General features: G+C 46.9%; 1 protein-coding gene across 2 annotated transcripts in view; it reads right to left on the minus strand.

Moving 5' to 3' along the window:
• Positions 1-24,337, minus strand: part of ZDHHC14 (zinc finger DHHC-type palmitoyltransferase 14) — a 276,722-nt gene that overhangs the window by 63,924 nt on the left and 188,461 nt on the right. For both annotated transcript variants that reach the window (XM_007186119.2, XM_007186118.2), the window contains exon 3: positions 6,530-6,688. In XM_007186119.2, coding sequence (XP_007186181.1) covers positions 6,530-6,688 — 159 coding nt within the window. The remainder of the gene's footprint in view (positions 1-6,529; positions 6,689-24,337) is intronic.

Below are 24,337 nucleotides of genomic sequence, written 5' to 3' on the forward strand. Positions count from 1 at the left end.
CCTTCTTGAGATGGCTGCTATGTTCCTCTAGTTGCTTCTAAATTCAGTTTTGTTTTTTGTACTAGACTTCTGGAAACTTCTAATTTCATTGGCCATCCACCATCCAAGTAAGCTTCCTGTTTGTGAAGAATCCCAAAATAGGTGGGAGGTAGGCCCCGCCCTCCACCCCCGTTACAGAAGCTGCAAGTGGGGCAGCTACCTCCCCCGTCTCGCTGGCTGCTTGGGTGTGGAAACGAAACAGGCCCAGGGGCTCCCAACCCCCCAGATCTCTGAATCCAGAGCCCATGGTCCTTGCAGACAGAGTCACAGTTCCAAGCTGATGGTAGCAGCAGAGTCAGAACTCAGTGGTGGTGTCACAAACATCTTGCTTGTGGTGCTTGCGCCTCCTGGTACATCCTACTGCAGGAATGACTGGCTGTGCTCAGGCACCCAGCCTCCCCCCGCTCTTCCAGGCTGCCGAGCCTGGTTCTGCAGCCTCCTTCTTCCTTTCTATGGGCTACCCGATAGTTTTCCAGATAACTCCTTTTCTGCTCAGGTTAACTATTTTGTGCGGTTAGAATTTAGAATTCTGACTGGCATGAAGTTTTATTTTGCATTGTTCTTATTGTCATTTTCTAACTATTCCACAAGTGCAATTTTGAAGTCTCTGCCACCCAAGAGTTGATGAAAAGGGTTCTTAAAAAACATTATAATTGGTTAGGTTTGTGTATTTATATTTTTGTGATTGATTTCTAGTTTTATTGTTATGTCATTAGGTGACACAGTCTGTGTAATATCTGCTTTTAGGAAGTTAGGAATTTCTGTGCAGCTAGTATGATTAATTTTGCTAATGTTCCACAATCAGTTACAAAAGGTAAGTATACTTTGCAGAAACAAAGTTCAGCATATATTTATTCATTATATATTCATTATCTTTTATTTTGCTTACCTGAGCCAACAAAACCAGAGGTATATTATTGTTTCTCACTAGCATTATGTTATACCAAATTATCCTTGCGTTTTCTAACAATTTTTACTTTATGTATTTTGATGCAATGTTATTTGATGCATATGTGTTGATGACTGAATTTTTAAATGTGCTCTTTACTAACATAAAATTACTCTTTTTCTGATCCATGTAATATGATAAATACAATGCTTTCTGGCCTTGAATTCTCTTTGGTCTGTTCTTAAGAATGATTCTTGCGGACTGTATTTTATTTTGATGCATCTAGATACCAGCACAGTGACTGACACACAGGTGCTCATTAAATGTCAGTAAAAAGCAAGGATACTGGAAACTAGGAGGGGCACAGTAAATCCCTGGGTTTTTTTTGGTCCCTGGGAGGCTATAAATGCCAGCTTGCACCATTCCCTTCAAATGATATGCTTTCCTATGTAAAACTAATACCCTTCTCACCATACCCAAATCGTTTAATAAAAGAAATTCCAGTGTGCTACCCACACCAGAAGGCAGCTGTGATTCTAAATCTCAGATATTCCAGACCTCTTAATATTGAGTACAACTGTGAAGCAGTAACTGGGCTCAGCAGAGTGTACGCAACAGACAAGACGTCTGCAGTCTCAGCTCAGAAACCCACATCTCAGGGGAAGCAGCTGGATGGGTAGGGGGCGGGGAAGGGGAGACACTGTGGGGTGGAAGGGAGAGCGTAGTACAGTGCCCAGGAGAGAGAGAGTGAGCTTTTGAAGACGACCGTGAAGCTCTCCCCAAAACAAGAGTAAGTGGGCACTGAGTCCCTGCAGAGGGTGTCTGGAGGTTCTCTGCGCCATCCAAGTCAGAAATGACAGAAGGGGACAGGTGAGAAGGGGCCAGGGCAACCCCCTACGAGAGAGGACGCTGGTGCCACCGAGAGCTCTGCAGCGGCTGACACAGCTCGAGGGCTTCGCGCGCCACCTTCTCTGTCCTCACAGCACCTCCAGACGTGGCATCGCGGAAGCAGAGACGGACCAGGCAGCAGGTCTGGGACCCAGCTGCTGCCGCCTCTGGGCTGGTCCAAGTCAGACAGACTCCCGTAGAGCAGGCTTGCCAACGCTTGCAGCGCTCCTTCTTAGTGTTTAGCAAACTTAGTTTAGTTCACAGTGCATGCATAAATCACTTTCAAGTAAATCACATTTTATTACAGGTTTAGGTTGTGTTAAAAATACCCAATGCCAGGGAAAGCTGCTGGCTATTCTGACACTGGGCCAGAGCCCACCAAAGGACAGCCTTCCCTGAAAGGGTCCACCCTGGTTGGGGAGATGTGGAAGGGGCTCAGCTGGGGCTGGAGCATACATAGTGAGTCTGAGAAGACCGCACAAGGGTATGTTTTGCTTTCCAGCTCCTTCTGTTACCCTTCCTTTAATGACCTGAGGGATCCTAAGGGTCTGAGCGAGCAGAGGTGGCTCCTCGGCCCCAGCTGTCAGTTGTGTAAAAATATTTCATAACGTCAAAAATTGCCTGGAAGAACAAACAACCCCAAATACTCTGTCCCAATGTGCAGAAGCGATTTGATAGCAACACAGAGAGACAATGAGAAACAGAGATAAAAAGAGACAAAGAGAGAGACAGGATATATTCATTCCTGCAGCTGCAGATCATCCAAATCCTCCCAGATTACAGGAAAACAAGGGGACTCCCATCATTCCGTGAAGACAACGTCACTCTACGCAGTTCCCTGGGAGCACCGCGGCAGCTCTCCTCCTGTTACGCACAATAACATCACTGGCAAGCCCTTTGTGAGCCCTCGGAGTGCACCAGGCCTGTGCTTGCTCGGCACTGTCTCACTTCATCCTTAAAAGAAACCTATGAGGGCTTCCCTGGTGGCGCAGTGGTTGAGAATCTGCCTGCCAATGCAGGGGACACGGGTTCGAGCCCTGGTCTGGGAAGATCCCACATGCCGCGGAGCAACTAGGCCCGTGAGCCACAGTTACTGAGCCTGCGCGTCTGGAGCCTATGCTCCGCAACAAGAGAGGCCGTGATAGTGAGAGGCCCGCGCATCGCGATGAAGAGTGGCCCCCACTTGCCGCAACTAGAGAAAGCCCTCGCACAGAAACGAAGACCCAACACAGCCAAAAATAAATAAATAAATAAATAAATAAATAAATAAATTAATTAAAAAAAAAAAAAAGAAACCTATGAGGCAGTACTAGGATCACCCAATTTTACAGATGTGGAAACCCGTGGGGGTGGTCAGATAACCTGCCCAGGTTCCAATAGTATCCAAGGACAGGACCAGGATTCAGTTCTGGGTCTGTTTGTCCTTATAGCCATGTCCCAACCACCTGGCTTTGCTAACCTGTTCTATGTTAGCAACAGAGTTTGCTCCCCAAGAAAGCTTTTCCCTTAGTCCTCAACTCCAACTACACAGCCCCTACAATTTTGCTCTCATTTCAAACTTATTTAACACAGAAAAATACGCTTCTGAACTGCCTGGGAAGCTGCATTTTCCTCTCTCCCCTCCCAGTGCAAAGTGACATTTATTTGTGTGCCTAGGAAGGACCAGCCCAAACCCATTCATTACAAGGGAAGGGAAGCCACATGTGTAGACCCTGGCTTTCAGCACATCATTGTATTTTTTTTTTTCCCGTGGCTGCAAAAAGTAGAATTCTTTCAATAAAAACTTTCTATCTAAAAATAAAATAGTGGCAAACTCTGCAATTATACTTCTCAGTTGGAGACATTTGCTTTCCACTCTCTTTTCCCAAATGCACAAGGTCCAATTCGTTGGTCAGTTAATGGGTCACACCAAAGGCCCAAATGTACTGTAATGAACTGGAAAACCAAAACTATATAGGTTTGAGTCATTGTGTGGTTGTTCCCCGAGTGCAGTGAGTAGCTTTATTTTACATCAACTGTATGCTATTTGTCTCACCTGTCCTCCACACAGTGGGGCCCTGATCAGGGTTTGCCAACCTCCAGCCCTAGGGCCGTCAAATGAGGCTTAGAGGCAGCTGTTGTCAATGTGCTCTTCACCCAGTCTCCTCCTCTGAGCCCACCCCAACCTCCCCGCTTCCTCTCCTTTCCCTTTGCTGTTCTGCATCTTCCCATTACAGGACAGCCCCATGCTTGCTTGTGGAGTTCTGGATTAGCATGTGACTTGGATTTATCAGAAAGGTTGCTCAGAACCTATCAGAAGGGCTCCTGGATATTATAGACTGATGGCTCTTATTTTCTCGGCTGGTAGTTTCTATAAGAAAGGGTACTATCTTATACAGTTATACTATAGGAGAAGTACACCATTAACTACATATATAATTCTGGTAAGACGATTTTACATCTAATTCATCAGGGTTCTTTAAGGAACATGTAAACTTATGTTTACCTACGGGCGATGGAGGGAACAAATGAGGGAATTAGACGAACTTTCAGAAAGTGTTTTACAGTATGATCCGAAGAGAATTTTAAAACACTATGAGATGAGCGGAACGTTTTATCATGATTAGGAATCTAGCCTAGAGACAGAAGACAGAAGATTGAGACCAACTGACAGTCAGGTGTCTAGTAATGGGTAAACATTTTTATAAATGATAAAGAGAAGGAGATGCCCCGTAAACTCTTCAGGTTTGTAGGAAACAACTCCCTTCCTATAAATGCCAACTGGAACAAGTCATTAGACCTCCAGGAGAAGACATACAAAAGATTTTATGTGAACGAAAAATATATATATATATTCCATCATATAATATTTCATCATGTAATATCAAAATTACAACCCTCTAAATCCCTACAGATTATTCCCCTGAAGACATTTAAGCCACTGTGCTGCTTTGGCTTAAAAGTATGCTCGAGAAGAGCATGGGATGGCCACTGGGGCTGAAGTCATCAGGAAGGGTATCAGAAATCACACAAAGGCTGTCATGTGTCATTGTAGAAACCCTGGTGTGTGTCCTCACATAGAGGACCAGGTATAGTTTTGGTCACCATACCTGTAGAGGGATACAGTAGATCAAGAAATTGGCCAGAGAAAGCCAATCAAAAATGTCAAGGGAGCAGTAGTTAATAACAGAATAGCAGCTAACAATCACAGAGCATTTGCCGAAAGCCAGGCACCGGTCTAAGTGCTTCGCAGGCGTTCACTCATTTACTCTGTTAACCATCCCACGAGGTAGGCACTCCTATTGACACCACTGTAGAGATGAGAAAACCAAGGCATAGAGAGTTGAGGTTGCTTGTCTAAGTCATGAAGCTAGTATTTGTACCCAGGCCACTGGGTACCAGATTCCAGGCTCTTAACTGGTTCTTACTACTTGGGAAAGACAACAAAATTCCATGCTGTTTTGCTACGGAAGCAAAGGTTAAAAGTAATTTTTCCAAGTGAATAAAACCAAACAAAGGTCTGAGAGGGAAAACATGGGCTTTCTACCAAATTGTAGATTATTAAAGTGAGGATAAAGTAAATTTCAGACAAATAAAAGGAAAATGGCTTTGCACAGCAGAAAACATATAACCTTTTTTTTTTTTTCTGAAGAAGAATTGAGACTACAAATTCTAATAGGCTCGAAAAGGGTTGGCAATTGATAATGTGTTACTAAGGGAAACAAGGTTTGTTCTGAGGTGTTCTATCCTTTCAGGTGTGAGGTTAACAGGATTTCCATGTCTGTTCGCCCAGGAAAATCCCTGGTTATTTCTTCTAGAGGCAGGCTATGGGACTGAGGAACTGTGGGTCTTCCCCCGTGTGGCAAAGCCTCAGTCCATTTCTCACTACCCTTCCTGCCACTTGGGGCTTCCACCAGCTCCTTGCCAACCTCATCTCTGGGAAGCTCCATCCCAGGGGAGAAGATGGTCTGCGGGTGTGGGTAGTAGCTCTCAGTCTGAAGTGACAGGAAGTGCTGCCCAAGTAATTCCAAGGGGCTGGCACTCACATCAGTTGTAGAAATCCTGAGCTGGGGTGATGGCAGCCTAACAGCAGGGCCAAGTCTTACATTGGAGGACCTCTGTGCTCCACGGTGTTCCCTCTGCCTGTTTCCTAGCCTGTCCTGGAGAAAGCAAGCCGACAGAGAAGGTAAGTGGTCTCTGGGAAGAGTTACGATCCTAACTGTAGGCCCAGAAGTCTCTTGGCCTCTCCCCTTTTCCTCTCCTTGGGCTTCAAATGCCTCCGGCTACCCAAGCACAATGCCCCTCTGAGGAGCTGGGAGAGTCTGGCTATGCGTGCAGCCAGCTCCTTGGGCAATGGAGGATCTAGGGGTGAAATGGTTTTATTTCAAGTGTCTGCCGACCCGGCAGCTCCAGGGAACAAAGAACCCCCGCCCCCTCTGGTCTGTGTACCCGGGAGGAGAAGGCCTAGGACATTCTGCTGTCCTCGTGGTGTTGCAGGATGTAAAAAGAAAAAAGATTTGGCGACGCTAGGCTTGGTGAACGGGATCAGGGGCAGGAGGCAATACGGTTGAAATATTAACTATTATCGAGCTGTTTAGTTCTGAAGGATTAAAGAGACACATGCTGACTCTCTTTAGCACAGGTCTATTCACAGGAAATCTCTACTCCATCAGCTACAGACATTTTAGCACAAACATTAAAGGTGGGACAGAGGCAATTTCTGGTTCTACTCACCTACGCAGTTATCGCAAAGGCTACAGTGAGAGGCACGAGGGGGCCGGAAAATCTTGCAGGTGAAACAATATTTAAGTTTCACAGTCTGGCCATTGATGATGACTTCCTTGGTTCTGGGAGGTGGGCGGTACCCCCCTGAACTGGTGCCGTTTGCGATATCTGTGGAGAAAAGAAGACAAGAGCACAGGGGCTTAACACAGCACTTAAGCTCTGCAGGCTCCCGCACCTAGTAGGCCTGGAATCTGCATTTCCAAGTGCAGGGCCCACAGCCAGAGCCTTTCTGGGAGGCACCTGACCCCTAGACACACAAATGCGGTAGGACACCAAAGGCTGGCCGTCCCGCAACCTTCGTGCTCCTTGAGGGCTTGGGGCTGCGCTGACCATTCCACACACGCGGCAGTGGCCACGTGACTGACCTCTGCCCAATGGGGTGCAAGTACACGTGGCCCCGCCCAGCCGGTGGGAGCCTCCCCTGAACCCCACCCACTGTTTCCCCCCTTCCGCAGGCCACCTTGGAGACGTACACTGGGGCCCCCTGAATGACTGTGCACACGTGCACGGAGATCCTACACCAGCTAGCGCTGTCCTAATTACTACAGTGGGTGATAGTTACATCAGGAACATTTCGCTTCTCCGACGCCAGCTCAAGAATCTCCCCACTTTGCGCCTTGGGGAGGCGCAAAAATACCAGATATTGGGTGGGGGGGGTATACAGATTTAAATATATATTTAAATAAATCATTACATGTATATTTAAAAAAAAATTTATATTTTATTGTCTGAACAGCATCTTTTATTTTTTAGAACCAGTTTTTTTAAATGTTGAAGAAAATACAAATACGTATTTTTTTTTTTCAAGTTTCATTTTCTCTTGTAACCTGGCTCTCATCCCTGAGTTCACATTAGAATCACCCAGGGAGCTTTTCAAACTCCCCTAGTGCAGGGACCCTGCCCCAGACCCGATAAATCAGAATTGCCCAGGGTGATTCTAATGTGCTGTAGGGTTGAGAACCCCTGCTCTATAGGAAGATAAAACATTTTATTCTCATCTAGACCCCTCACAGCCACAAAGAATTGAGGTCAGCGAGCTGTGCAACAGGAACAGAAGGCCACGGGTAAATGGAGAGCAGCAAGAATATCTGTGAGGGCTTCAGCTGGGACTCTGCGGCTGATAAACACAGGTGGAGCAGAGCCTGGGGGCTGGAGGAACTCTCGGGAAACTTCATGGTGTTCTTTTAAAACAGAGCTGGTAACATTTAATTCGTTTTAATTCATACACTATCAGATGGCGACAGCTGCAACATACTTTTGGTAAATTTCCAAAGTGATAGGAATGAGTCCCACCCTCCACTCAGCTCCCCGCAACGCCCCTCCCAGCCACGAACTCAACCTGCGCGAGAATTTCGTGGAGAGCTTTCAGAACTACCGATGCTACTGTCCTGCCCTCAGATATTCCGATTTCATGGGTGGGGTGCAGTCCGGCATCAGAGGTTTTAAAAGCCCCCCAGGTATGGGAATCAGGGCCTTGTCACCGTGGTCCACGCAGCATCCGAGAGCTTGTCAGAGAAGCACATTCTCTCTCAGTCCCGCCCCAGAGCTCCTGAATCAGAATCTGCATTTACGGAGACCATGAGCCCCCTCCACTCCAGGGGGGTGTCGTGCACCTTAAAGTTTGAGAACCCTGCTCCTGGATGCCTGTTAACGCTGCCCATCCACACGTCACATGTACCTCTTCCTCTCACATGCCTCTCTGTTGTGTACCCAGATGCACTCACATGTGTGATAGAGAGCTAAACTTAGACAACACAGAAACTTGGAGAAACTCTGCGCACAGGAAGGGGCCGCTTCGCAAATCGCAGCCAGCCACCCAAGCATTTTCACGTGGAGAACCTGGTGATCAGGAACAGCCGATGGAATCTGCAGAGCTGCACCCTCCGTCCCCCCAGGACTGCTCTCACTCACAGAATTCACAGCTCACAAGTCATGATTTCAGGGGGTGCCCCCTTTACCCCGATCTTCTTTAAGAGGCTCTCTGAGGCCTGAAATCTGCCCATAGCCCTTTAGCCTAAGGCTTTGATATTTGTGAAGATAGCAACCCCACTGGTAGGGCAAACATTCTGAGTGGTTCCAAGCCATGTACTCTTCATGGAAAATTAAAGTTCCACAAGGAGGCTGTAGAAGGAGAGGTGAGCGTTCAGGAACATCTGAGGGAGAGACGGCAGTACGGAGCAGGGACACGGGGAGCAGGGAGCAGCTCTTCTGCTTTACGTCTCCGCTGAGGACACTCATTCCACTTGAATAATTAAACAGCTGTGGGGCCATCCCAAGGACTCTGGGTGGCCTTGCCAAGCAGGACACCCCCTCTTGGCATGTCCCCCACCTGCCTGGCACCCCAAGCGCCTGCCCTATTACACAGTGCTAAGTTCAGCAGGCATCTGGAGAGGGACCAGCTTCCAAAGCACATACACGGGAAAGAGGGCAGCACCTCAACGGATTCTGTGATAAGAGAACAAAGAGACGAAGTGGCTGCGTACTTCCTGAAGCATCAGGGTAAAAATAACTGGCTTTGAACACATCAAAGATAAGGTCACAACTCTTCCAGTGCCAACTGGATGCCACTGAGGCCTAAATTAATTATGACTTGGTGCCTCGCTAGCCTTATGTCAGCTGTGAAACCCACTGTATCTAGTTAGCTCTTGAAAACATGCGTAGGAAAACTAGAAAGTCAGATAGAGGATTAAAAAGAACAATAACCCAATCAATAATATTTGTGTTGCTTTAACCGGAAAAGTTTAAAAAATGATTTGTCAAGAAAAATATTTTAAGAAGCAGGAATGACAAACTTATCCACTAGAGTGACTCCTAAAAAAAGCGTAGTTCTGAGTAACAATGACTTTAAAAAGTGAGTATTTACCCGCACTCCTTAAGACCAACTCTAGTGATCTTGTAGTTCTAAAGTACATTTTTGAAAGATGAAATCATTGATAAAAATTTGAGCTGAAGCTGGAATTCAACAGACATGGTACACCGAAGCTTAAGAATTAAACCAAAACCAAAAACTTTTTGACTAAATATTTGGAGAGCTCTTTATGTAAGAGAATGGACGAATCAGAGGACCTGGAATCAGGGCCCACCTAGGCCCTGAAGGGACTGAAGGACCACAGAACTAAGGGAAAAAAAAAAAATCAACCGATATTTATGCATTATTTACTATATGCAAAATACTGCACCGGAGGCGGTGGAGGACCCAGGAATGAACAGAGATGTCGCGTGGGGAGCAGTCAGCAAGGGGCCCTGCCAGGCTGTTTGAGGAGCCCTGGGTCCCCTGACACCCTTGGTCTGCTCTCCTCCCGGCCTTCAGAGCCTGCTTCCTAAGTGCAAGTCTGGCGAAGGAGAAACCCTGGCCTCTGGTGAGGTGCCCCAGGTCGTCCGTGTGCCCAGCCCTCGTCTTTCTGCGGCGCAATCTTACCCGGCCCGAGCCCGAGGCAGTGGCCTCCTTGCGGCCCCGGAGCAGGCACGGCTGTTCACGCTTCCAGACATCGCTTCTCCGCTCAGGCCTCCCTGTCCTCCAGATACTCAACCTAGAAGGTCCGGTTCAAGCTTCTCCTGTGGGAATGCCTTGAAAGCTGAGTCACTTCCTTCCTCTCTTGGGCTCTCACTGCACCTAGCTCGTGCATTTATCCAGTCAACAGATCTGTGCTGGGCTCGTAGGTGCCAGCCCTGTGCTGGCAGCTGGGGATGCAGCAGGAACTAAACAGACTTGTCCTCTGCTGGTGGGGTTCACAGGCCCGAGGGACAACCTGGGTCCTCTGCCGGTGTGGTGGCCACGAGGATTTAGCTCCGTGTCTTCCCCCAGACGCGGCGCCAGGGCAGGGACCATGCCTTACTGCTTTCATGTTTCCCCTGTCCTGCCGAGGGTCTACAGACAGTAGGTCCCCAGGAACTGCCCGCTGAATGGAAGGCCAGTTCTGGCAGGTAGGGAGGAATGACGCTGGGAGGCACAGGACCGGTGTCCCTGCTTCTTCACGCCCACGGGTCAGAGTCACACAGCCCGGTGGCTTGCCCTTCCCCAGGAACACCTCTCGCAAGGCCCTTCTGAAGCTGTTACTCCTCTTTTTATTTATTTATTTATTTATTTATTTATTTATGGCTGTGTTGGATCTTCGTTTCTGTGCGAGGGCTTTCTCTAGTTGTGGCAAGCGGGGGCCACTCTTCATCGCGGTGCGCGGGCCTCTCACTGTCGCGGCCCCTCCCGTTGCAGGGCACAGGCTCCAGATGCGCAGGCTCAGTAATTGTGGCTCACGGGCCCATTTGCTCCGCGGCATGTGGGATCTTCCCGGACCGGGGCTCGAACCCGTGTCCCCTGCATTGGCAGGCAGACTCTCAACCACTGCGCCACCAGGGAAGCCCTGTTACTCCTCTTTACGTGTCCTCTTTACAGCCTTTGCTGGTCCAAAGACCCATCTCACAAAGCTAGTCAGTGCCACCTGGGAGGACCGGGCGATATGGGTAGCTGTCTACCTCAAGGTACCCCCAGATTGTCGTTTCTTTCATATAATACATTCAACAGTCGCCCCAGACCAATGGCTTTCCGGAATGCCCACATCCAGGGCAGATGGGAACAATGGAGCCTTGAAACCCAAGGCTTCGCACCCGCACCTGAGGACAGAAGAAATGCCTCTTCAACATTCAGACTGGCACCCATGGCCGGTCGTGAAAGGCTTCTCATCCCTGAGGATGACAAGCACCCGTGGCCTGCATCCCGGGGCCCAGAAGGTGGTGTTCCCATCCTAATCCTCAATTACTCTGTGGTTTGGGTTTTGGCTTTTGCTGTTGGCAACAATGGTGTCTCTGCTTCTTAGGGCTGCCCTTTGTGGTTTCAAATACAACTGTTGAAAAAGAATAATCAAAGTCTGCAATAGCTAATGGGTAAAGAACACTAGAATTGGGGGAGGAAAACCTCTAACGGTTCTGCAAGCTTATATGAGTTAGTATTTTTCAAGGACATTTTTATACACTAACGTTTTGAAAGAAAACTTAAAAGGTTGAAGTGGCCTTCTCCTTCATAAAGTCTCTCCACCTCGCCCCCTCCAAATTGCTGGGAGTTGTTAGCACAGAGGCAGAAACAGTCACAGAATCTCCGTCTAGTATTAACCTCACAGTCAGCCTACGGGCAAAGAATTAGGAGAGCTGGGGAAAGGGGAAGGGCAGCTGTTCCGTGCAAGTTCAGGGACACAAAACTGCCTGCTCACTAAGTTTTTCACTCAAAGAGAAATCCTGGGCTTCTCAGAGTCTCCGGTAAATTGTTTGTTAATGTATGCACATTTCAAAGCCACTCTCCAAAAAACAAGTCACATTTTCTTGGGAGGAATCACAGAGTGCTAACATTCTGAGAGGTCCATTTGTCCGCCCCTGATTTAATCCTGCCCCAAATTCAGGGACAAAATTGATGAATTTTAACAATTGCTGAAATTCACCATATAAAGTAATGGAACTCTGCTTTTTTAAAATGCAAAGGGAAAAAAAATCCCAATTTACAAAAGATGTAGATTAAGATTCTTTTCCTTTATCAGAAGGATGCAGAACAGTGTCATTCCCTGGTGCACTGGCGTTTCACAGACCATTCACCAGCTGACGGCACACCCGTCAGAGCGGGAGGAACCTCTACTAATAGGCATTTAGACGGAATGAAGATAAAGCATCTCTGCATTAGGCTTATAAGTCACGGGGAAAGTGTGATTTGCTTTATACCCAAGCCTTCATGACTATATGGATTGCACGTGCTGGAGGACAGCTGTTGGATCCAACGAATCTGAAATTTTCATAAGGCTCATTTCATTGATGCCCTGAGGCATTTGGGACACAAACTACCCAACCTTGGAACAGCTGATCTATCGCAAAGGAAGGTGGTTATTTTTAGAGCCATTTAAGACAATCTCTTAGCTTAGAGTATGTAAATTTCCAAGTTTATAGGAAAATATTAACAATGACTAAATGTCAGACAAGTCAACTTCTATTATTTTAAGTGTTTGCGGGAAAAGGTACAGCAAATTCTGGTCTGTCTACAGATATTGGTTATTTCCACTCAAGGCAGTAAAAATGTGAGTATTTTCTCACGAATATATTGGGCGGCAGTAGCTTTGCCTCCACAGATGCTTACATACAAAAATGCAGATGAGGGCTCATGGAGGGGGGGACAGTCCCCGGGCCTCTCCCTCCAGTTAAAAGCTTTGCCCAGTTACTTTGTCTTCAGTGCTTATCTTCAAGGACTGAAGCTGACGCCTGAGGTGAGGCTCAGGCAGGCAGAGTTTCAAACCTGAGCCACGAGGTGGGTAGACAGGGGGTCTCCTCTGCTTAGGGGAGCTCGTCCCAAGGTGGAGCAGGGAGCGTCTGCAAGGCCACAGCAAGAGAACAAGGGAAGCTGACGTGGGGGGAGTCACAGGCAAGGGCAGGCCGTACGTCGCTGGGACGAGTCCCACGAGGACTGGACGACAGACGACATTCAAGGCCCGGGTACTGTTCCAAATCGTTCGTTCACTCTCTCAACACCTATGAGAGTCGGAGGCACCCTGGTGGGCAACACAGACCTTCAAGGAGACCTGGCCCCTGCCTTCAAGGATTTACAGTCTAGTGGCGGAGACAGACACGAACGAAATAATCGCACAACTACGTGCATCATTATGCACTGTTGTTGCGAGTCAGAGAGCAGGGGAGGCTGCCTCTTTCCAGAGGGTGTGGCATTTGAACCAGAATCTGAAGGACAACTGAGTAGGGCTTTCCTAGGCAACGTGCGTGGGAGCTCCTGCTTGTGTGTGTGTGTGTGAGTGTGCACGCACGCCGGGAGTGGGAAGCAGGGCATCTCAGGCAGAGGGAGAAACTTGTGTACTGCTCTTGGGACAGGAGGCAGCTGGCATATCCAGGACCGACGGGAGGCCAGTGTGACCAGGATACAGAGTGAACAGGATACAGGCAGGGAGGAGGAGGGCAGGGGCTAGATCGCTCAGAGCCCTGGAGTCAGGTTTGGGATGTTGGCCTTCAGTCTAAGTGCAAAAGGAAGCTTGATCATTAGTTTCATGTCAACTTGGCTAAGCTCTGTGCCCAGATGTTAGTCAAACACCAGTCTAGCTGTCACTTCGAAGGTATGTTTAGGTGAGATTAGCATTGAAATCAGCAGACTTTGAGTAAAGCAGATGACCCTCCTTAACATGGGAGGGCCTCAGCCAATCAGTCGCACACCTTAAGAACAAAGATTGAGGTTCCCCGAAGTAGAAGAAATTCTCCTCAAGACTGCAATGTAAGAAACCCCGCCTGGGTGTCCAGCCTGCTGCCCTGAGTAATTTGGACTCAAGACTGCAACATCAACTCTTGCCTGACTTTCCAGCTTACCCAACAAATTTCAAACTCACCAGCCCCACCAGTGTCTGAGCCAACTCCTTAAAAATAAGGATCTTGGGGCTTCCCTGGTGGCGCAGTGGTTGAGAATCTGCCTGCCAATGCAGGGAACATGGGTTCGAGCCCTGGTCTGGGAAGATCCCACATGCCGCGGAGCAACTGGGCCCGTGAGCCACAATTACTGAGCCTGTGTGTCTGGAGCCTGTGCTCCGCAACAAGAGAGGCCGCGATAGTGAGAGGCCCGCGCACCGCGATGAAGAGTGGCCCCCGCTTGCTGCAACTAGAGAAAGCCCTCGCACAGAAACGAAGACCCAACACAGCCATAAATAAATAAAATAAAATAATTTAAAAAAAATAAGGATCTTAAAATAAAATAAAATTTTTTCTATAATTTCTGTTACCTATAGCTCCTGTTGGTTCTTTTTCTCCAGACAGAGAACCCTAACATAGAAGCCAAGAAGAGTTCCATGCTGTGTAGGAATTAAAAAATATCACATTGACTGCTGTCTCAAAGATGGATTGGGGGAAGGAAGGGGAAGCAAGATGGATTTAGGGCCAGTTAGGAGGGGTTTGGAATACAAGCTAGAGCTGATGTCAGCCTGAAACATGGCGGTGGCTGTGATGATGGAGAGAAGTAGATACATTCCAGAAACATTAAAATGGTAACATCGATTATTAACAGATGTGGTAAATGAGAGGCAGGTGGGTGAGCAGGCTGAGCCTCGGGCTCTGGCTGGTGGCAGGGGGAGCACGGAGGCGGCCTCCCCCGAGGCAGGGAGCACTGCCTGTTTTGGGGAAGGTGCACTGAGGGCAGGAGGAGATCACCTGCTGGTATTGAGTGGGAGGAGACATCACACGGGCAGGTGCATATATAGAACGGGACCACAGAGGAAGGGCCGAGGCTGGAGATACAGGTCCGGCAATGACATGGGGAGAGAAGGTAACGTCAGAAGGTGCTGGAAGGCGAGAGGGCCAAGGGCTGAGCCTTGAGGTGCTGACTCCTACGTTTAAAAGCAAGGAGTACCTGAGAGGTGGAAGGACGGTGTGGCTGAGTGCCTTAGTGTGTGTCAAACACACTTGGGAAAACCCGAATACTGGACTCCCTCCAGGACACTGACTGAGCATCAGCACAGCAAAGGGGCTGGAAAGGAAACCCAGGGTTTCCCCAGTGTGCTTAGCTCTCCTGCCATCCAAGGATACGCCCATCCTGTGGGACAAGGAGCGTTGTGTAGCACGCCCGCAGGGAAAATGTTGATGTAAGAGGTGGGAGCTGGCGAGGACATCAGGACCAAGGGGGTGACGCTGTGACAGAGGAGTGGATGCCGGGGTGGAACAGGAAGGAACTGTTCCCTTTGGGCTGAACCGAGAGCACTGGAAACAAAGCCAGGATTGGCAGCTGGTGAGAGGGATCAACCCATCGTGCCCAGGATGCTTGGACCACGTTCGTAGAGACGGCAAGAACATGGGGCCGGCCACCGTGAGAGACCACAGATTTACCCTCAAACCGGTAGAATCACCTAACGATGTGGAGATGTAGAGAGGGATCCTCATGCAGGGATGGGGGAACCTGCTACAAATTCCTGGAGATGGGGGTCTGCAAGGGGACCTGGCATCTTCCATGTAAACAGACTGGCCTGCCTGCCCCTGCTGGAGGCGTGGGTGGTGGTGGCGGTGTTGGGTACCAGCTTTTTTCCACCGAGGCTCAAACCCGCTCTGGTGGTCCGACCTTCATGAGCAAAGCAGGGCAAGCAAGGCCGGCCGTGGGGACCGCGGCTGCCTGTGAAGTCCTCAGGGAGAGGAACTGAATGGGGCTGGCGCGATGCTTTCTGGCTCTGAGAGGGAGTGACAAGAAGAGGTGAGTGGTGCTGATGGCGTCCTGACTCGTAGACGTGCCCCCAAGCCCCTCACCAGCATATTAAGAAGTTAGAAGTGGTGGGAATGCTTACAGCGGGGGCTCTGACAGGCACAGAAGGGGGACATGATGAGTGTAAAGGGCAAACCCACGTTTCACAAAGTGGCTCGGGCTTGGCCTTGCCCCCCCCCGCACCCCCCGCATGTGGTTCGAGTTGCAGAAGGTAATTTCACTTAGAAACCACAGAGGACTGGGGCTTATTCTAGACTTGGTCCTCAAAAGCCTTGTGGGATGCATCTCCTTTTGGAGAGAACTCTGTCAAGAAAAGAGCATTTGTCAGATGAGAACTTTAACAGGCACTTCTTAGCCTCATGAGAACCTGACTACTTAGGACTGTAACAAGGAATTGAGAAAAACACAACGAAAGTACGTGGAGAGAATCGGGCAAAGCAACCTTTTTCTGCCTCCTTAACAGAAAATAGAAAAGGGAGCCTGAAAGAGTGAGCTTCAGGCGCTGCTCGGTGCTGGTTTCGCTCATTCACTCATTTGAATATGTATTAGGTACCTACTATATGCTAAACAGTCTCCCAGGTGCTATGGATACGGTGGTGAATAAGATCAGTCCTCTGTCCTTTTGTGGCTTATACTCTAGGGAGGGCAGATAAACCCAGAGTACGGATTTTTAATAATTTAAGTGTACAAACAAATCATTTTTAATAATAGATCTTAAACTTGGCTGATGATCAAGATCACCTAGGACAGTGATTCTCAACCCATTTGTGCTGTGGTTCCCGGTGGCACAGAGAGAAAAATACCATGACAGACAATAGCTATGGTCTGGAGCGGAAGCCAAGTTCAGGTAAGAAAGGACAATTAAATTAAATTTCATTAAAGGGGAGATTTCGTCCTCCTTTGTGTGTTCTCCTACAGTTAAGGAGATGGCTATGAGGATGAATTTTAACTGTGACTACGGAGTGGTAAACATCAACCTTCATACTGTTGCAAAAATAATTCCATGACTATAAATCCAATATTCTTCAGAATAATTCTGGGGACTTCCCTGGTGGTCCAGTGGTTAAGACTCCATGCTTCCAACGCAGGGGGCGCGGGTTTGATCCCTGGTCAGGAAATTAAGATCCCACGTGCCACGCGGTGCAGCCAAAACAAACAAAAATAAATAATTCTGAAAGCCTACATTCCAGAAAAAAGGAACATCGAATGGCACTGACAAAGAGAGTGATTTTTTTTTGATCCAGTGGAGAAAATAGGCCTCAGTTTCTCCACATTTAAACTATGATAATTTACCTGTAGTTCAAAGGCATTGTAGTTCATGGAAAGACCTTGAACTGTCAAATGCTATGATGTTGATAATTATCACAATTTCTTTTTGGGAGGCCTGTCCAGATCCTATAGGGCAAAATATCTCTATCTATCTATCTATCTATCTATCTGCATATATATATATTACTCATTAATGCAATTAAAGGTAGAAGAAAAAGAAAGTGCTTAGTAGCTATTACCTTTTTAGTTTAACTAAGTTAATCCAAAACATGCTCAAAGCAAAATGAAAATTAATGACTACCTTATTTTTTGCCATGCTATTTTTTTTCCACATGGATGCCAAAGCCTTGCCCTTAAACATAAACAAAATAAAGGTGACTTTGTCCTTGCAAAGTTTTAATTTCCCTCAAATTTGGTCCAAGTTCTCTGAACACACACACAAAACTGCTGTGCTGAATAAATGAAAATCAATTCTTCTACTGAAGGCCAGAGCGAGAAACATTTGTATGTGTTTCTGCTCCACGGGGCACAGTTCCTGCAGTGTCAGAAGCTACTAAATATTGTACAAGGATAGAGATCAATTTGGGTTGTCAGTGTTTGCAATATTGTAAGACAAGGAGATGAGAACAAAGGTAAAAACTGGGCACTAGAAATCATGCGAGGGCAGGGCGGTGCTTCACCATTATCACCAGGAAAATCTGATGGGCTTTTATTGAAATTTGAGTGGCATTAATACGAGGGCAGTAGCAAGGACTTGAATGCAAGGACTGGCTTATATCTCACTCTGTATAAGATGTTATAAGATTTTATCTTTAGCACTGAGGAAAAGAAAATTAAGGATGCCAGTGTAGAACTAGTGGATACTATTTATAAATACACTATAATGAAAAGAAAAAAGCCCATCTATTATGATCCTATACTCTTTTCTCTTTAGTCAACACAGACTGGTTAAAATGAATGAGAATCTTGAGTAAGTTGGCTATTATAAATCTATCTATCTACCTGTCTATAAATTTCAGAAGTTTTAAAATATATATTGGCAGTAACTATTTGGAAACTATAAGGGGGTAAAATCCCATTTATGAAAAAATAATCACAAAATTCTAGAAATTAACAAAAAAAATGGTAGGTAGGTCTCATATGAAGACAACTATAAAATAATATAGAGAATTTAAAGAGATTTTGAAAAACATAGAGAGACATTCTCTATCCTAGAGCGGAAGATCCTGTATTTTAAATACATCAGTTCTTCCTAGATGACTTTATGTATCTATTACACTGTTAATCAAAGTCCCAATATGATTTGGGGAAATTTTGACAACGTGGAAAAAAATGATTCTAAGCTTCATCTGGAAGAATACACAGGTGACAATATTTGCAAAAGTAAAATAATGAGGGGAAATAATTGTCCTGGGGGAAAAAAATGAAACACTGAAACAAAATAGAACATTCCCAAAGAGATGCAAATTCTATGATTCCGTATTTGATAAATACGGAATTTCAAATCAGTAGGGGAAGCATGGATTATCCAATAAATGGAATTACGATAAACAGTTAATCTTTTAGGGGGAAAAAATCTAAAGTTGGAGCCATACCTCAAATCTTATACCAAAGATTTAAATGTAAAAAATAAAAAGGTACAAGAACTAGAAAAATATACATAAACTTAAGATTTGGGGGTTGGGGAAGCCCTTTCTAAATATATGACAAGGCAGCATACATAAAGAAAAGATGGATAGTTCTGAATAGGCAAAATTTTTAAACCTGTATGTCAAAAAACTCCATAAAATGCAAACAATAAAGTAGAAACATATTTGTGTCATATATAACAAAGGGTAATATCTTTAAAGAGCTCTCACAAATGATTAGGAAAAAGACATATTGCAATAAGAAAATGGGCAAAAAAGATGAACAGGCAACACACACATAGAAGGAAATATGTCAGTAAATATATTTAAGACGTTTGTGATTTGCTTCCCCCAGTTTCAAACAAATGAAGTCAAAGGTTAGTTTTAAATGATAACATTTAGCATTGGTGAGAGTAGGGAGAATAGGCATCTCATGTACTTTTGGTGAGAATATAAATTAATACAACCTTTTGAGGAACAAGTTGGCTATATATCTCAAAACCTTAACAGCGTACATAGCCTTTGACCCAGCACTCTTAGGCATTTGACCTAAGGAAATTTTCATGCATATTGATTGCAACACTGTTTTTTATTATTAAAAACTGAGAACAACTTAAATGTCAATAGAGGGCATTGGTTAAAAGAATTATGGCATAGGATCATATAATGGACTACCATACACCTATCATAGATGGGGTCAAATGGTTTGTACCATATTAAGAGGGAGAAAAAAATCTGTTTCAAAATAGTAATGCACAATGTGAGCCCACGTTTGTGTAAAAATATATTACGCAGAGAAACAATACTAGAAGGATCATCAAATCTTAGCCGTGGATATACCTGATTGGTAGGATTAATGAAATACATTCAATAAATTAAAATCTATTTTTCGGACTTCCCTGGTGGCGCAGTGGTTAAGAATCCTCCTGCCAATACAGGGAACATGGGTTCGAGCCCTGGTCCAGGAAGATCCCACATGCCGTGGAGCAACTAAGCCCGTGTGCCACAACTACTGAGCCCACGAGCCACAACTACTGAACCCCGCGCGCCTAGAGCCCGTGCTCTGCAACAAGAGAAGCACCGTAATGAGAAGCCCGCGCACCACAACGAAGAGTAGCCCCCACTCGCCGCAACTAGAGAAAGCCCGCACGCAGCAACGAAGACCCAACGCAGCCACAAAAAAAAAAAAAAAAAATCTATTTTTCTTTTTATGCTTTTCAGAGTTTCCGCAATCAACATATATTACTTTGTAAAGAACAAAAATGTTAGTTTTAAAACAGAGTTTGGAAAGAGGCATAAAACATTTGTAAAGGGGTTGAGATGGCTTTGGCTCCCTACGTTTCATAAACTGAGAGGTCGATGGAATTATCTGCTGCTTTGAAAAACAGTTATGAATTCATAGGTTTCATCAATAATTTTTAAAAGATGTTCTTTCTACCTCTCCTAAAGATGGGTTGTCTAAAATGTCTAAAAAAGACATTTTTTAGATTTTTTTCATTCCTGAAACTCTATGAGAATGAGGTTATTTGACTCATTGGGGGCCACTTGTAGCTCTTAGAATTTTAATTCTTCCCCTGGTCCTCTGGCAGCGCAGAGTGCTATATGGGGCCAAGTCACAAAATTACCTCAATTAACACAGATTATCTCAGCATAACATTTATCTCTAGGAAAAATGTTTTTCATGCTACTGGGCATTGCATTCTTTCATCTGCCAAAATAACTGTCCAGATTTACGCCGTGAGGAAGCAAGGGGAAAAGTGCTTTTTCCTGGGAGTCAGGAGACCAAGTTGTAGTGTCCATGCCCTGCCATCACCAAGTGGCTTAACTTCCCTAGGTTACTCAGATCTGTATAACAGGGGGCTGGAGAGATGACCAGTGAGGTTCCTAACTGTTTTGAGGTGTAGGGCTCAAAGTTGTTCCCCAACTTTCTGATTCCATTTTGCTTTGTGCTTTTCAACATGCGTGTGACTGCGTTTGAATAACACTGAATAACTTGCCTGTGTTCTCCATGATCTCATTTTCTGTATTTCTGCTTTAGTCCCACAAGCGGTTGGTAAATGGGTTGAAGGCGCACTGTAGGTAAGCACTTAATAAATGCTTGTTAACCTGAATCTAGCCCACCATGAAACCAATAACCTCAATTCAACACCTTTCCACTTACAGCAATTAAAATAAAATTATTCAAATACTCTTACTCTGGGTTGCATCCCTGAGGACATGATCTGATCCCTTTACTAGTAGGAGCAGCACGAAGAGCTCGCCCACAGAGCGCCAGCATCTCGCCTCTGCTTGGCCTTGATGAGCCCAGAGCAGCCCTCAAAGGCCCAAACCTATGAGTTCTCCAGAGCCAGGTCTGAAAAAAGGCCAAGGTCACGGCAAGTCAGGCAAGAAGAGCTACACTTGCCCCTAAGATTGGCAGTAGTGATTTTGCCCTTACTGGTGCTCAATGGTACTTTAATAAAGGACTGTAAATACTGTGAAATAAAAACGTGTAAGAGTGGAACAGAATTCAGGCAAATTAGCTATGAGCAAGCACCTTGTGATCAATGGCAGCATAGTCTAGATTTTGACAAAAAGAAAACAAACACTGTCATTTTTCTGTGTGTTCTCTCCAGTGCTTACAATGTGACTTGCAGCGAAAGTCAACAGCTCACTAAACGTCTGTTGGATTGGACTGGATGAGAAGGAAATTGAGCATCCAGTTTTAAAGGTTAGGACGTAATGGTCACCAGCTTGTATATATTTTAAAAAATATGTACGCATAATATAAAAGACAATTCTTAAAGGCCTACAGTTCTCCCTCCAGCCACAGACATATCAATACCTCTGAATGTGGCTATGTTTTTTTTTCTCCCTTCTAGCAAATCAAGTGACTCGCTCAGGTCCCAAGCTTGGTTGGCACGAAGAGTGAGTTAGAATCTGACTCTATGCCTTTTGCCTCTGATTATCCAAGGGAAGCCCTGCCCCCCATTAGCCGACAGTCAGCAGAGGCCAGCTGAGACCACCGCAAAAGAACAGTTTTAACTGTCAAGAATGGGATGTTTGATTTTTATTTTTTAAATTATCTGGTCAGCGGGGTAGCAGTTTCTCAATTCTTTTGTCAATTAGAAAAAAATATGACTGAGAAATTCTTCGAGGTTCCAGCCCAGTTTCATCTCTGCAAGGGCCCTGATAGTCTCAGAGAGAAGCACAGCAGGCTTTTCTGTTCAGTGGCCTTGAGCTGGCCTGCACACTAACGACTTCTCCGCTGGACAGAGCTGCTCAGAAGGGCCCCTCAGGGGTAACTGGATGCCTGAATCCCCTTAGCCAACCAGAGTACCTTGCGTTTCACTTTTATTCAGTCTTCTAGAAAAGTCCCAGTATTGCAGTGCAGCCCCACAAACTGGACTAGCCCAGAAGTGGGGCTTTCAGAGGCCCTCAGCTGCTTGTTCTTGAAACAGAGGGGGTGACCGGTGGTGGACAATCCCCCCATCTGCTGCCCAGGCCCCTCCCTGCGCACCTGGACCACAGCAGCATCGGGCCGAGCCTCTGCTCCTCCTCAGCACTCAGTTCTGGACGGGCCGGCCAGGCTGCCTCCGCTGGCTGAAGGCAGGTCCAACCCACACTCCCATCTTTTCTGCATCCAATGGAAAGAAATGGCCAAATTCATTCTGGACGTGTACAGTGTTAATAAATGGAGCTGCCTGGCCTGGGCAACTCCTTACTGGGTGTCTGTCTTACAAGCGTCTCTCAAGAACCAGGAACTGGACATAAGGCAAGAGCACCTGCTCTCCCTTTACACAGAAGAAATTCTGCTGGGAGGCGGGGACACGCCCACCCACACGGTCAGAGCAGGGCAATGCAAGAACCCGCCACTCATGGGTGATCTCACGTCACCCAGACCTGCCCTGGCTCCTCTTCCAGTTTGGAGCCAGGGATGAGGCCGGTTCTTTCCCAGCCCAGGCTGAGCTGGGGGAGGGTATTCCCAGGAAGTGCTCCCAGATGCTGCCATGTTGTTCCTTGGGGGGCAGGGGTTCCTCCATCCAGGCCTGGGTCAGCTCTCTGCCTTCCCCTCTAGACTCCAGGCTGGTAGTCAGGGCAAGGACTCTGTGCTATTCTCCTAGAAACCCCAGGGTCTGGCCCAGCACCGTGACACCTGGGAGACACTCAGTGGTCTTTGTAGAGCTAGTGGGTCCTGAGACCATGTTTCCTTACATCCGAGTGGTCCAGGCGTCTGCCTGCCTGCCTCATTCTCTTTCACTGCCTGGGCAACCACCTGCCGGGAATGGAGGAGCTCCTGAGGGGAGCTCAGTCTTTACCCTGACTTGAGCGGTGTGGTGTGTAGGAGGAGGTGGGAGGGGGCAGGAGGCAACGGATGGGGTTCTCACTTGATGGCTTCCTAGCTGACATGACCTCCATCCTCTGAGGGGGCATCAAATCCCCAGTGCTGTCTGAGCCCCACACGTGTAAGATGCTCCATGAGCGTTGATGAAAGGCAGTGAATCTCAAGTATTACTGTGTAAAAGGCTGGCCTGGGGAATGTGCTAGAAGCAGACTCCCAGGCCATAATCTCCTAATGCTCTGATCCTTGGGTTCAGGATGAGGCCTGCCCATCTGCATTTCAACGAGCAGTTTAGGTGACTCACCCAGGGGGTCAGCAGACCTCGCTGGGGCAGACAGCAGCTCAAAGACTCCTCTCCCGCTGTGTACGAGCAGAAGAGCTTCCACGGACCCTCTCAGGGCAGCCCCCAGCCCACGTCTCTCTAGAGACACTGCACGGAGAGCCTTAGCAGCAGCTGCGGCTGGCCCCCCGCCCCCCAGGCCCCTAACAGAAGAGTGGGGGCCAGCGCAGCGTGGGCGAAGGCGGGCCTCTCCCTGGAAGAGCTGCTGGCCGGGCAGCTATGGGTCGGGCCTGGGAGCTGTGCCGGCCCTTCTCACAGCCCTCAGGGTGAGGGGAGCCTGGACCCCACTTCCTCCCCTTGCTGCCCAGACCTCAGGTCTCAGTATCAGTGGTGGATTCGCACACGCTTTGGCGTGCTCCGCCTCACGATTCAGTCTGCAGGTGCGTCATCTGAGGGCCCACGCACCTCTTTTGGGCCCCTTCAAACTGAACCTTCTATCCCTTCCCAGCGAAAAGTTCTCTGAACTGAGGAACTGAAATTATTTTGTTTGGTAAATTATAAGCACCCAGGTTTTTCTCACTTAACCCATAAAACCCTCAGATGCTAAGAGACTCCAAGAACCTCTATACATTAAGCATGTACATTAGGCATTTACATTAAGCATTTACATTTATGCTTTTCTGTCCAACTCAACAGTTCGAGAGCTATGTGTAAGAGCACCTACACTGTGCCAGGTGCATGTGTATGGTTTATGTCCCTTAGATTATAAACTGAGGGTAGCTGCTTGGTCATCTGTGTCCCCTATAGTTTTCCTAGTGTAGGAGAGTGGGTCTCACATTTGAGACTTTAAGACATTCATCTGCCTTGTGGGGAAGCCAACTGGTGAGTCAGAATGTCCAGGGGAAGGTGTTCACGTTTGTATAAATACATTTCATTATCAAAAAGGAAGACATAGGATAAAGAACGAGCATGTAAAATTGTGAAACCTCTGTGGGGATTCTAATCTAAACCCTTAGCCCAGCCAAGTCCTGGCTCAGCAGGTACTGATGAAAAC

The sequence above is a fragment of the Balaenoptera acutorostrata genome, chromosome 14 (genome assembly GCF_949987535.1).
Source record: "Balaenoptera acutorostrata chromosome 14, mBalAcu1.1, whole genome shotgun sequence".
NCBI lineage: Eukaryota > Metazoa > Chordata > Mammalia > Artiodactyla > Balaenopteridae > Balaenoptera > Balaenoptera acutorostrata.